This window comes from Euwallacea similis, chromosome 14 (genome assembly GCF_039881205.1).
Source record: "Euwallacea similis isolate ESF13 chromosome 14, ESF131.1, whole genome shotgun sequence".
NCBI lineage: Eukaryota > Metazoa > Arthropoda > Insecta > Coleoptera > Curculionidae > Euwallacea > Euwallacea similis.
Window position 1 is genome coordinate 3,437,171 of NC_089622.1, and position 13,572 is coordinate 3,450,742.

At 32.9% G+C, this 13,572-nt stretch overlaps 1 protein-coding gene and 1 long non-coding RNA gene across 4 annotated transcripts; one reads left to right on the forward strand and one right to left on the reverse strand.

Moving 5' to 3' along the window:
• The first annotated feature begins 243 nt into the window (after positions 1–243).
• mino (glycerol-3-phosphate acyltransferase mino) lies at positions 244–12,519 on the forward strand. 3 transcript variants are annotated; one of them, XM_066396991.1, is made up of 12 exons: positions 244–327; positions 7,222–7,387; positions 7,461–7,571; positions 7,838–8,169; positions 9,334–9,567; positions 9,622–9,788; positions 9,840–10,096; positions 10,770–10,929; positions 10,983–11,167; positions 11,220–11,561; positions 11,618–11,897; positions 11,954–12,518. In XM_066396991.1, the coding sequence occupies exons 2-12, from the start codon at positions 7,232–7,234 to the stop codon at positions 12,154–12,156; spliced, it is 2,427 nt and encodes an 808-aa protein (XP_066253088.1). In that variant the 5' UTR covers positions 244–327; positions 7,222–7,231; the 3' UTR covers positions 12,157–12,518. The 3 variants fall into 3 exon arrangements, with proteins under 3 accessions (XP_066253088.1, XP_066253086.1, XP_066253087.1); XM_066396989.1 differs by lacking the exon at positions 244–327 and adding an exon at positions 5,529–5,772 and having other exon boundaries at positions 11,954–12,519; XM_066396990.1 differs by lacking the exon at positions 244–327 and adding an exon at positions 6,192–6,348 and having other exon boundaries at positions 11,954–12,519.
• Positions 5,499–6,002, reverse strand: LOC136413435 (uncharacterized). Its single transcript, XR_010752471.1, has 3 exons — positions 5,868–6,002; positions 5,676–5,814; positions 5,499–5,626 (listed from the first exon to the last, which is right to left on the reverse strand). It is a non-coding gene; the product is annotated as an uncharacterized lncRNA (long non-coding RNA).
• Positions 12,520–13,572: the final 1,053 nt, after the last annotated feature.

Consider the following 13,572-nt stretch of genomic DNA (forward strand, 5'->3'; position numbering starts at 1 on the left):
CCTGCTTTATATTAAAACGGGGGGGGGGCTCATGGTGTCACCTGACTTACATCATCGCATCATCAATATGATTATGGATTGACTGAGATGAGTTTTGTTTCCTTTTAATTGTTACTACTAAAGCGAGATGCACATATTCTGGAGTAATAGAGAGTATGTCCCGGCTTTATTTATCTCCTCTACCGCCGTCCGCAATTCAATTAATGAAACTTAAAATTGTGAGGTTGTGATCGCACTACTTTCACCAATTTCTCGTCAAGAATCTAGATTATTGTTAATTTTGTTCATATTTTACTATTTCGTGGCATATTAAGTTATACGTAAGATGTAAGTAGTTGGGTTTGTAGCATTCTGCAGCTAAATAAGTTTCAGATCAATATACAATTGGTTCTATTTATTTTTTGGCTTTGGCTTGTGTAATAAAATGGCAATCCCTACCTAATTCAAGAATTCTATAAGTTAAAATTTGAACGAAAATACAATTTAGCAATATGTTTTGTTGCTATGAGCAATCTAAAGTATAACAATATTACAGTTCCCTCAATAAATAACTAATAAATTAATTCATCCAGTTGAAAACTCTAGGACCAGAAAAACAACCTCCAAGGACTAAAATTTGTAATAAGATTACTAACAAACTTTTAAAGGAAATTTTTTGTTTTATGTTCATTGTTGGTTTTCCTGGATATCACTCATAATTTTATACACTTGTGCAGTCATAATACTAAAATATTTCACTATATATAGTGGTTCACTATATATAAGGTGACCCAACTTTAAATGGCATAATTGAAAATTTAGATTTTTCTGATAAAATTAAGCATATTTTGTTCTATAAACTTTTTTCAGTTCTTCTTCCTTTTCAAGATATTGACAATCAAAGATTTTTAACTCTTTACATGTTTTCAAACCATTATACTAAAATTTCTCAAGAACTAAACCTAGTAGGGAAGTCCTGATTGCACGTTCTGAAAGACGCTTAAATTCCTTCTTTCATCATGTTAAACATGGCACTTAACATTACTGCTATCCATTTTTAGACACATTTAAACAAGGACATAATAATTTTTTCAATTATTCACTTTTATTTCAAAACGCTGTAGATAAGCGTCAGAAAAACTTTAGAGTTTGTCCTTTTCTGGAAATCCTATTTATCATGAGTATCTTTGATTAGTTGCCAGAAAATCATTTGAAACAGTTTGTTATTAAATTCTTTATTAAATTAAATTATTAAATTAATCCTGAGGAAACACTTTAAAATGGCCTCCATTTTGTGCTAGGCTACTTCAACAACTTCGAAGCACAGAATGCGTTGCATTTGCTATTGCACCTTGTCTTATCAGTTGAGAAGAAGCCTGGATTGATGCAATTAGTTCTTCTCTTGATTCAGGAGGATCTCTGTAAACCATCTCCTTTAAAGTTCCCCAGAAAAAAAAGTCAAGTGGTCCATTTCTTCTAATCCAGTGTGGAGGATAGTTGATATTCAACCAGTTTTAGACAAGTCGGCTGTAATGAACAGGACCCCATCCAATGAGCGTTTCCTTGGGATTAATTTAATAACAAATTGTTTCAAATGATTTTCTGGCAATCAATTGAAGATACTCATGATAAACTAGTTTTCCAGAAAAAGACAAACTCTAAAATTTTTCTGACGCTTATCTACAGCGTTTTGAAATAAAAGTGAATAATTGAAAAAATTATTATGTCCTTGTTTAAATGTGTCTAAAAATGGATAGCAGTAATGCTAAGTGTTGTGTTTAACATGATGAAAGAAGGAATTTAAGCGTCTTTCAGAACGTGCAATCAGGACTTCCCTACTAGGTTTAGTTCTTGAGAAATTTTAGTATAATGGTTTGAAAACATGTAAAGAGTTAAAAATCTTTGATTGTCAATATCTTGAAAAGGAAGAAGAATTTAAAAAAAGTTTATAGAACAAAATATGCTTAATTTTATCAGAAAAATCTAAATTTTCAATTATGCCGTTTAAAGTTGAGTCACCCTGTATATGTATATATAGTATCTTTCTTGTTACAGCTTTCAAAGACAAGATTTTTTCCTCAACTTTATGACATATTAGGAAATGTTGGTTAGTCCTTACTTACATGCTTAGAGAGATATTTGTGCAATTCAATGCAGATTCAGTGTGTATTGTTGCATATTTAAATTTAGCCAAAGAGATTGGGACTGATCAAGCTCTACTTGATCAGTTCTGCAAGTATAACAACCAAAGCAATATTAGGCAAGGGTGTTATATCTAATGAGTGATATCTAAAAAATACTTATAGTAGGCGCCTACCATAAATGAGACGGCAGTTTTTTATTAAACACAAAAGGCAATACAACCTAAACAAAATACTATTAAAAAATATCTTTCGTGCTTATAGTTTGGATAACCTAATAGTAAATATATTTTTGGCTCTTGGGTTTTATAACTAATAAAGTATAAATAAATTTTATTCTATAAATTATTAATTTAATTAGTATTAGATATTATATTAAATATGCTTTTCATTCTTTTAATACTAATGACCTTTACTTGTACATTATTTAATTAAATTTACTTATATTGTAAGTACATTATTATTTATTAGCAAAATAATGTTGATTTAATTCATTTAAAAATTAAGATTAAGGAAGAAACTTTAGTGTAGTGTGTCTATGTATTTGTTGTTTAAATTTATGTGATCCCGTATCTGCTCATTCAGGATTGCAGTAGGTACTTAGCTGCAATCTGGGTAATCTATCTAATTAACCTTTATAAATAAATAAGTACTTATACCTAAATGGTGTCAAACACAGTCTGCGCTTGAAAAAATGAGTCATTATACTTGGAGTCATCAATAGACTTATTGGATTAGCATTGAATTGGTGGATGCGCCAGAATGCTTAATATGAACTTTTCCTTTTTTTAAAGAAAGAGAGCCCAAAATATATATACACACACGATAACATTGCGCTTTAAGTTCTATAGTTTATTATACAGGGTATTTCAGAATTGCACAGCATTATTTGACGTATGTACTTTCTAGTATAAAACAAAGAAAAAAGTTCATATAAGCATGGGCTCGATCTCGATCGGTAGCGGAGTTACAGGGTGTTAAAAGTTACAAAAAAATTAAGTTTTTATTTTATTATGGTTGATTTACTTCAGATAGAGATCTTAAATTTTATTTGCGTATTAGGTCAAAAGTGCTGTTTAAAACCAGAGTAGATTGCTCCCAACTACCATACAGGGTATGGTATTTTTTGAGGTGTTGGTTCATAAAATTCTTTAGAAAAATTTGCTTGTACGTCACTAGTGAATTTAAATATTTTTCTCAAGTTCTGTAATCTATTATCTAAATTTTATTTAATGAGATTTTTGACGAAATTCTGTCCACTTTCCTCATAAATTAATTAATTTGTTATCACAGAGTTTTCGTGTTTTCCCGGAATTTCGGAATTCCATGATTTTTTTATTCTTTTCACATCATTTTTTAAAAACTTAGTCATGTTGCCTTGGATGTGTCCAAATCGAGAAACATCCTTGGCCTGTGATCTGATAGATTAGAGTGGAGCCGAAAGTCGATTGTTTAGTAGTTGCTTTGAAAGTAAACGAGAGCCTGACCCAAAAACTATCCTGTATATTGTCTACTTCAATTTATATTATTGATTTGATATTGATCATGTTTATCCTTAACAGTAGCACTCACCTCCAATCTGAGTAAAGTATGTATATCACATTCTCTAGAAACTACAAAAGGTCGAATACTATTTTCAATCTTTAACACCCTGTATTGTTGCAGCTTGATAGGAATTTTTTGCTTATTTTCATGTTAGTCAATTCCTCCCAGACTTACGTTTACATACAAATTGATGTTATTTCAATTTCTATCTCTCACATGTTTGCGGTAAAGATTGCTTATTTTGTAGATTTTGCAAAGTTTGTAACCGATAGCGTAGGATTTCGTGACATTCATTTATAACGAATTTCACAGAATCCGCTTGGATTTTCCAAATTTCACGACGATTTCGATAATTATTATTGATTTCGTGACACGACTCCTAAGACTTCAATTTTAACTCAACGATACAAAAAGTATCATTAGAAATTACAGAAAATAAGAGGTGATCGGTAAAAAAATTTGTTGTATTCAGTGAACCATAACCCTAGGACATTGATTAAGTCTGGCTACTCACCATCAAGCATTTGGCAAATAGATAACAGCTGATAAATTTATCTAAGAAATTCCTCAGGTATTTCAACTCCTATTTGAGGTTTTTTAACGACCACCCATTACATGGAAACATTAATTTTAGCTAAATTGGTATACAATTTACACACACACTACAAAATCAACTGAACTATCACCTTATGAAATGTGTATGGATATTTAATTGTTCAGCAATATTATAGTAAGTGTGTATTAAAATATTACACGAATGAAGCAACGTATTTATAGCCGTGTCAAACAGAACATTCTAAACACCTTTGCCTCTTTAGATTCAAGAATTTCAAATTACACGTCATGTTGATACATTATAAAACATTTACAGTGATTTTGTCTGTCTTTCATTTAGTGACAATGAAATATTTGAGTTTTCTGACGTATACAGGGTGGTCCAATTGCTGTGGGCCACCATTGCTTTTTTCTAAACCGTAAACGTTGCAACTTCGGCTAAATTAGACAAAAGCTGTCAAATTTGATGACAAGTTAAGATCTCGAGGTAGTGTTGCCAAAATTTTTGATTGGTTTCGGAAATATTGGAAAAAACCGAAATTTTGCCAAAAACGTGTTTCATTTTCTTATACTTTTAGGTTTGCCTTTTGGAAACTATACATTTTATTTTACTCTAATCCTAAAACTCTAACGTAGAACAAAATAAATTAGGTACCTCTGTTGAAATAATAAATTAAATTAATGATCCAGATCATTGTTGAATTGAATCCAGGTCCGTATTTAAAAAATTAAAGTTAGTTTTGATATCTCATAAACTAAAAGTGTTATTTTTTAAAGCTTAACATTCGTTTGTAAGGCTTTAAAAATCAATAAAATGTTGTAAGAACAACTTTTTTCGAAAACCCTTACTTTTCGGTTTATTTACAAAAAACGTTTTCGGCAAAATGTCGTTTTTCCCAATTCTTCCGAAACCAAACAAATTTTGGCAACAGTGCCTCAAGATCTTAACTTGTCATCAAATTTGACAACTTTTGTCTAATTTAACCGAACTTGTGACATTTACAGTTTACAAGATAACAATAGTGACCCATAGCAAGTGGACCACCCTGTATATCTTAGAATAGGTGCAGATAGGCAGTTGAAGAGTAAAAGTTATCGAGAGTAAACCAGGCTCCCTAAGATTTGCTTTGGAGTGTCTAAAGTCGTTTAGAGGCCAAATTTCGATAAGCCCCGCAAATTAATTACAAAATCAGAGATCATTATATTATCTTATATTAAACGTAATATTTTCTAAACTCAAATTTCTTCTTTGTGTTACCAATGTTAACTATCATGCCTCCTTAGATTTATCCAGGTCGTGACCCTTGCGTAAGTTATCTCTTTCCCTATATTATCAAACATCAGCCTTCTTTCATCAGAAGTGCACATGGTGAATCAGTATCTTGGTGGTGTTAAAGCTGATCTAACTCAAACTTAAAATGTATTTCACCCTTGGTGGACTGTTATGCAGCATACTTATTTTAGTTCGGACAGGATGTCTTAACACGGTTTATGGGAGCATCCAGCTTTGTTTGGTCCTTCAGTTCACTTATTTTTTGTTGTTGGTTAGAGGGTGAGTAGACGATTAGGGGTGCGCTTGATCTATCTGCAAAGGCTGAATTTGTTTTTTGCCTTTACTCCATGTAACAGTGTTTAACGTTCACTTACCTAATAGTTTTCTTCAATGACATCATGATCAATGCTTTATGTGGAGTACCATGGCACAATTTTTAACGGTAAGATGTACATTGAAGTATTTTTAGGTCCCAATCGCAAAATTCTGTATTTTCTCCATAATTTTCGTTTCTCAAATTTATTATCAGTTAATGCTTAATTGTCGTGCTTGGATCAGTTCATAGATCATAAGGTAAAAGTTCAAGTGGGAGAGTGAAAATATTATAAATTTGAATGTTTTCCTTTTTTTTTGTATTCAAATATTGTATTCAATACGAACAATTTATTGTATCCGTTTATCAGTGTTGTTTGAGCTGTGACTTGTGTAAAACCTTATTTACCTGATAGAGCTATTTGGTTAAAAAATGAAGCTTTATTTTATTTTCCAATTACTTAGCTTATATTCTCGCACATATTTTGGTAGCATTTTGTTGAACGTTTCTGGTTATCGTTACATTTCAGCTGTAAAAAACTGGTGAGTTTTCCTTCTTCATGTTAAACGCATGAAAGCGATTTACGCAAGTTAAAGTAGCGCTAAAACAATTACTCTTTTTCAAACTATTGTATTTAAGTAACAAATTAGTTTTCATGTGGGTAATTCGAAGCTTATCACAATATGCAATGTATAACTATTTCATAGTTGTACATGCATTATTTCATAGTTCGAACCTCAGCGCTAATGGTAATACATAACTATCGTTAGAATACTTTTCGCGGTTTCCCATGCAGTATGTTGATGTTTCAGTTAATTATGTTTATGTGCTGGTTCATAATATTTGTGCAATGTTTTACATTATATGATTCTGTGCATAGAATGTAGGTATATCTTACTTATATTTTTAAATTCAATGGCATCAGGTACAGGAATGCTTCACTTATACTCCATTGGGCCAAGCCATATGTAGCTCTCAAATAAAGAAATATGAAGAGGGCCTTGTGAGTGTATTTCCTTAAGAAAATCGCTTAATCGGTTCAAGTATTTGTAACTATTGAATGCCTAAAGATTATTTATAGGGGTTCTTGCGTCAACTGCTCTGAAACATACTTAAGGTCACAATACCTATTTGTTATCATATTCGCTTAAAGAAACTGGCCTGATTTTAAAGTGTTTTAGGCATTTAAAATGAGATTAAAGTGTAAGACACTATTTTGGAGGGAAAAAATAGACGTTAAATGGTTTAATTACGCCTTAATGTTGTAATAAAAATAGAAGAATCAAAGAGACACACCTCCTAACGTTCTGGTTGCCAAAATTCCTAAGTTTGCAATGCGTCTTAAAACTTTGTAGTAACTTGTTCCGCGTTGTCACCACGCACACACATTAAATTTTTCTTAATTTGCTTTCCAGTTTCAAGAAGATGGTCGACTTCCTAACAAATCGGTCATTTCAAACTTACAACTACTCCTCTCCTTTAAATGGACAGGACCAAACGTTGTCTTCGTTGACAGCATTAAAGAAATATTCCCAAGAATGTAAATACCGAAGGATATTGTCCAGAGAAGCCGACGCAGGTGTAAGTACATTAACTAGTTTTTGGCGAAGACTGTTTATTAACTAAATGTGGTAATTATTATTGATATTCGTAGATTAGAGACAGACAGCTCCTGCATATAAAAGAAAGCGTGCCTGAAGTACATGTGACGGAAAGAAGACCGTTTATGGGCTTATGTTGCCAAAATTGTACTTTGGTCAGTAGGGTGAGTACTGCGTTAATCATCTTGTTTTTGTTTTGCGTGATCCATAATTTATCCTAATTAATACATGTTCAAACAAAAGACTTGTTGAATTGAATATTTCTATTAACAACGGATTTTAATTCTGTACACAATAGTTCAAACTAAAAATAAACCAAAATCTATTTTTACTAACTGGAAATGTTCCCTACGCAGTTTTTAAGTTGATTCAACAATTACTTAACCACAAACATTATTCAAAACCGATGCATTTCTTCTATGGTCTACAGGAATCGTTGGTAAAGAAAACCACTCAAAACGTTGCCCTTATTAATATATTGGACTATCAGACTTCAACGCCACAACATGGACTTTTGCCTAAGATATTTTCGCACCTCCATCAAGTGTCGGTACTCAAAAGATACCTTTATCCTCAAGTGGCCCCTTTAGTGCTTAAAAACGACAGGGTGAAAACTGCAGTCGAAAAATCTGCTGTGCAACAATTTAAAGATTCGGATAGTAACGAGGATGAGGATTATCAGGAATTGGTGCAGAAGAACTTTGCCAGGGCGAAGAAACTTACATTCGATATGCGGTCTACTTTGTCCGATTTTTTATTACGGTAAGAATTGTAATCAGGGTTGGAAAAGTTTGAGATTGGTTGTTATGGATTGTGATTTATGATCAGGCTTACCCTTTGTTTTATTTTTAGCAAGGCAAATAGACAGAGGTCAAAATTAGCCAAATCTATTTATGTTCTATTCCTAAAATTAGGTTACATTTAAGCATTATTTTTTCAGTTTTTTTGCTAATTGCCTGCTATCTTGTGTCGGTTATCACTATCTCATGTTCCTAGAAACTTAAGTTCGATAGTTTCTCAGCTATTTTAGGCCTTAAAATTGAAAATGTTCTATATCATTTTTTAGTTTTTTGTCCAAAAATTAACAACTAATTTTTTTCCTTAAGTTGATATTTTTTAATTTGTAGAAAGTATTTTCAAAACAGAAATGCATGTTTAAAGTTTATTTTTGTGTTATCTATCTGGGTTTAGGAATGAAATAGTGAAGTATTTTTTACTAATAGTATGAAAATGTTGATTAATTTATGGACAAATTGGCGAATGCCACATTTCCTCTGGGAATGATAAAAAGCTATCGGCTCTGGTGTCATCTCTGATTAATTGCGTAAACTTCCAATCACTTCTTGACAATTTAACGAATATAATTTCTCTTAACAAATTTCTCACCTAATATTAAAGACTGCATGTGTTGATTCCATATGAGCTGCTCCTTTTTGGGATGTTCATACTCAACTGAAGAAAATAGAGAAATTACAAATTTAAAACATTTATTTTGGACGTGGTTTCTTATTACACGTACGCGAAGATGACGTAGATTAGATTGTTTCGATTAAGAATGATCGGAAATCGATTTTCGAGCAGGAATGTAAATAAGCCAAAAAAGTTCTTTAGAAAATTTCCAATGAAATTAGAGAAAATTACCTGTAAGAATCGAAAAATAATAAGGAACATTTTCATCCATCGATTCTTATACTTATTTTGGATAACATTCCAATTATTGAAGGTAAAACACTTTAAATTTTTCTGACCCAAATGCAATTTTAAAGCGCTCTTTCTGTTTCCTACCTGGCTATAAAGTACTTTACATCTGCATGTAAAATTCTAACGTGTTCTTGCACGTTTTAATCAAGCATCATTAATAAAGTCAAAAAATTAGTCTAACTTTATTGAGGGAGTATCAATTATAAATCGTCGTTCCCTGTGCAGGTTCACCTCATGGATTTTATACAAGCTCCTACCATGCTTCCTCACTTCAGTTGTAGTTCATCCTGGCCAAGTGAAGATGCTAAATGAAGCCTCAAAAACCAACCTTCCTCTTATATTTCTGCCCTTGCATCGTTCCCATTTAGACTACATCCTCCTCTCCTTTATTTTGTTAAACAACAACATCCGCTCTCCTTTAGTGGCCGCCGGCGACAATCTGAGGATTCCTTTCTTTGGGTGAGTTTGTATTCAGCATTCTCAACTGGATTTTATGCTCAAAATTGTATTTAGGTCTCTCTTAAGAGGTTTAGGAGCTTTTTTCATTAAACGTCGTATAGATCCAGTAATGGGCCGCAAGGACTATGTGTACAAAGCTGTTTTACATACTTACATGAACTTGTGCCTTAGGGCCGGACATAACATCGAGTTTTTCTTAGAAGGAGGACGCACGAGGACAGGTACCAACACCTTCAATTAAATTTTGAGGTAGTTTAAAATGTCTCTGTTAGGAAAACCGTGTATGCCAAAATATGGAGTTCTAAGCGTGATTGTGGAAACTTTTATGGATGGAACAATAGAGGATGCTTTGTTAGTGCCGGTGAGCATCAACTATGAGAGGTTGATCGATGGGAATTTTATTAAGGAGCAGCTGGGGCAACCAAAGAAATTGGAGACTTTTGGGGATGCCTTGAAGGGAATTTGGCACGTATTGAACAGCAACTATGGAATGATGAGGGTTGATTTTAATCAGCCTTTTTCGTTAAGAGTAAGTTGAAATAGAATGATGAACTTTTTGTCGAATGGTTGATTTTATACGTTGTGCGCATAAAAAGATAATTCCATAAAATTGTAGGGTAAAAATGTTTTACTGATTCTTGGATCCATGCATGTCTGTTTTTTCCCACTCGCGTGCGGAAAAGGGTACTTAGTCATACTAATTTGGATGTGAGAGAGACTCGTTGCGTTCGTCATATTTTCAAGAAGTATTGTTTTGACCTGAAGCACAATTCTTTTATAAATTAGTGGATGGCATAAAATAAAATACTATATACGTCCACTAGGTGCTATTACAGTACTCGTTGACATTTTTAGACTTGGCTCTTGATGGCGTCTTCTCTGTAAAAAACTTGTATTGCAATAAATCATCTTGTAATTTAAATAACTATTTTGGCACATTTCATATAATAGGTAAACTTATTATAACCCTCTGAGTAATCTGAAATGTTGGATATGTTGTATAAAATGTATCTCATTTTTGGTTGGTCATACTGCATACTTTCAATTAAAATGTATTAAAAAATCACGTAAACGTATACAAATGTTTTCATAAAACTGAACCCTACTGATTTAAGACGTTTATACCGTATTTGCGCTGTATTTCGTAAAATTTTGCAATTATTTTAAAATTTAATAATTAATATTGCATTTTATTTATTCAGGAACTGATCGATACCTTCAATTTAAATACGAAAACCTCCAAACCTAATAACAACCGCGTCTTGAGGTCAAACCCTTCCACTAACAGTTTATATGGTACCGACGTGGTTTCAGAGGAGCACAAAAGCTTGGTTGAAAACATTTCCAAACATGTCATTTACGGTACTTTACAATTAACTGAAATTGAATAATGTGTTTACGAAGGACTATTGTAGATTGCACTCAATCTACTTCGATAATGTCCACAAATGCCTTGGCTTTCATTTTGCTGTCAAAGTTTCGTAATGGGGCCTCTTTGGAGACTTTGGTTGCCGCTTTGGAGGAGCTTAAAAAAGACTTGAAATCTTCAAATAGAGATGTAGGATTTTCTGGGGATTCTGTTGATATCATCAATTACGCTGTAAATTGTTTTAGATTTACCTATAGTACAATACTATCTGAGTATTTTACAGGTTCATTTATTAGGGCCAGCCCTAGTGAAAAAAGAGAAACAGAATAATGAGGATATAATCAAACCCATAGCGATCCTGCCCAACGTCATTGAACTTTCGTATTATAGCAACAGTGTTGTGCCTTATTACGCATTGGAATCTGTACTTGCCCTAGCAGTTACTCATTGTATTTCTACAAAAAATGGGTCCTTCATTAATCAAAACGATTTAATGGAAAACGCTTTAGAGCTGTGCTCAATTTTCCAGTACGAGTTTCTATTTTGCAAACCATGTCAGAGCCTAGAACAGACCATTATGGCCTGTGTAGATGACCTCTCTGTGAATAAAGGAATATTTGTAACCGTATGTATTGTAATCTCTCGAGGTTAACAAAGTCGATATAGTTGCCGATCTTTTAGGAGCAAAAAAACAATGAATTTACAGCGCGAAGTAGAAAAATCGCCGCTCAGTTTGATGACGAAGAATATGAAGTGTTTCAGAAACAGTATCAGGTTGATACGGAAAAATTAGACACTATCAAGCATCTGGCGAACGTTTTAATGCCTCTTTTGGAGGCTTATTCTATTACCGGTAAAACTTTGGATAAGCTAGTGCAGAAGGAATTGCTGGAGAATGAGCTGGTTGAGGAGGTAATGGAGGATATGAAATTTGAACTGGGAGAAGGGAATATTAAATACGGTAGGTAGTCTTTTTTGTTGTATAGATTTATTTGTCTTCTAAAAATTCGATTTCAGATGAAGCAGTATCAGTAGATTCAATTAAAAATGCCTTGAAATTGTACCAGAAATGGGAAGTCTTGGAATGTCGGCAAGAGTTTAGACTGCGACTATATTGCCTCAAGGAGGCAGTTGATAACTCCGAAAGCGTTAAAATTTTTTACAATAAAGTTAACAAATACCGGACTTATGATTCTTCCATAAAACAGAATTCAAGTTAATGAAATGTCAACTAATTCGTGAGAATCTCGTTAATTGAATCATGTATTTCAGATTTCCTAAATAGGTAGGAGATATTTTTTGAATGTATTTTAATTTCGTATTCGATTATGTTATTGGCAAATTACAATACAGAGATTTTTTATTTATAGAAAGTGCATATTGTACGAGTTATAAGTTTTATAAACTTAAATGTTCTTGTTCTGCAATAAGAAATCCCAGAAATGACTTTTAAGTTATAAATGTTTTAGTAGATGCGTAATGTAAATTTGTACATTTTACATGGAATATTTTGCCGCTGTTTGATTAGTTTTATGAGAAATACGGGTCTGTGATACTGATAAATAAATCTTTTTTTATTAAAAAATATTTTTCAATACTAACCCCGACAGTCCGCAAAATTTACCACCTGTTATCTGTATCTGTTACTCCTTAAGTAAGAATGAACGTTCTTAAAAATGGAATATTTATTAATAAGTAAGCGTTGCAGATGTTGCAAATAATTAACTTTTTGTTATATTAAAATCAGACTTAAGAGAGCATAATTAATTATCTTAGCAAATAGTTATTTTTACGATTATTAAGAACAACAGGACTTCATTTGCTTTTCCAGATAACTCGAAACGTAAAGGAACTTTTGTGTCAAGTTTAAGCACCGAAATCCACATCCCTTTTCTACATCGCAAATCATCAATATTAGGTACACCATGCTCTTAAACCAGAGGCCATAAAAAGCGGCCCCATTTCCCGTCTTTCCAGGAAAAAGAGTTTCCCGAACTAAGCAGCCATCGCGCGCTATCTAAACGGGTCGTCTTAAGTATCGCTTACGCTAAAGGACCGTAAGGTGTCGTTAAGGAAGGACAATTCGGGTACCGTTTATCTGCTAAATGAGCCACAACAAGTAACAAACGGCCGTTTTCGTGCTGTCTGAGCGAGCGCGTTTTTTTATCGGCCGCGCAATCCGACCGGAAAATGAATACGGTCCCGCGGTGACAAAAGGGCGCTCCATCATTTCTGGAGATATGGCCGCCATTAGAGATGCATAGATGTGGAGCCGTAGCGGATTTTATTGTTATTGGCGCAAATGATTCGGCAAATTGCCGCTCAATCGTGCCAACGTTTTTGAAAGATCTAATTTGGTCTTTGGAAGCAAATCGATAGATACTCGAAATTATTCGAACTGATATTATTCTGTCTAATATGTTTGTACATTGAATCTTCTACTGCGTTTGAAAAATCTTTGACAAAGATTATTTATATTTACAGTCGTAACTCTCTATTTAATATCAAAAATAACATTAAATCCCAAGTAGTAAAAACTGTTCTGCTCAAATTGGTGAATCCAACTTATTGGAGTAAGCCTATGAATTATTATTCTAAGTGAATAACAATAATAATTGTTTGTTGGTGTCAATATA

Excerpts from the sequence above, each read along its gene's own strand:
- mino (XM_066396989.1), top strand. The coding sequence starts at position 5,639 with ATGTATTTCACCCTTGGTGGACTGTTATGCAGCATACTTATTTTAGTT. Across the intron at positions 9,568-9,621 it reads CTGAGGATTCCTTTCTTTGG|GTCTCTCTTAAGAGGTTTAG; the intron begins GTGAGTTTGTAT and ends AATTGTATTTAG. Across the intron at positions 11,898-11,953 it reads AGAAGGGAATATTAAATACG|ATGAAGCAGTATCAGTAGAT; the intron begins GTAGGTAGTCTT and ends ATTCGATTTCAG.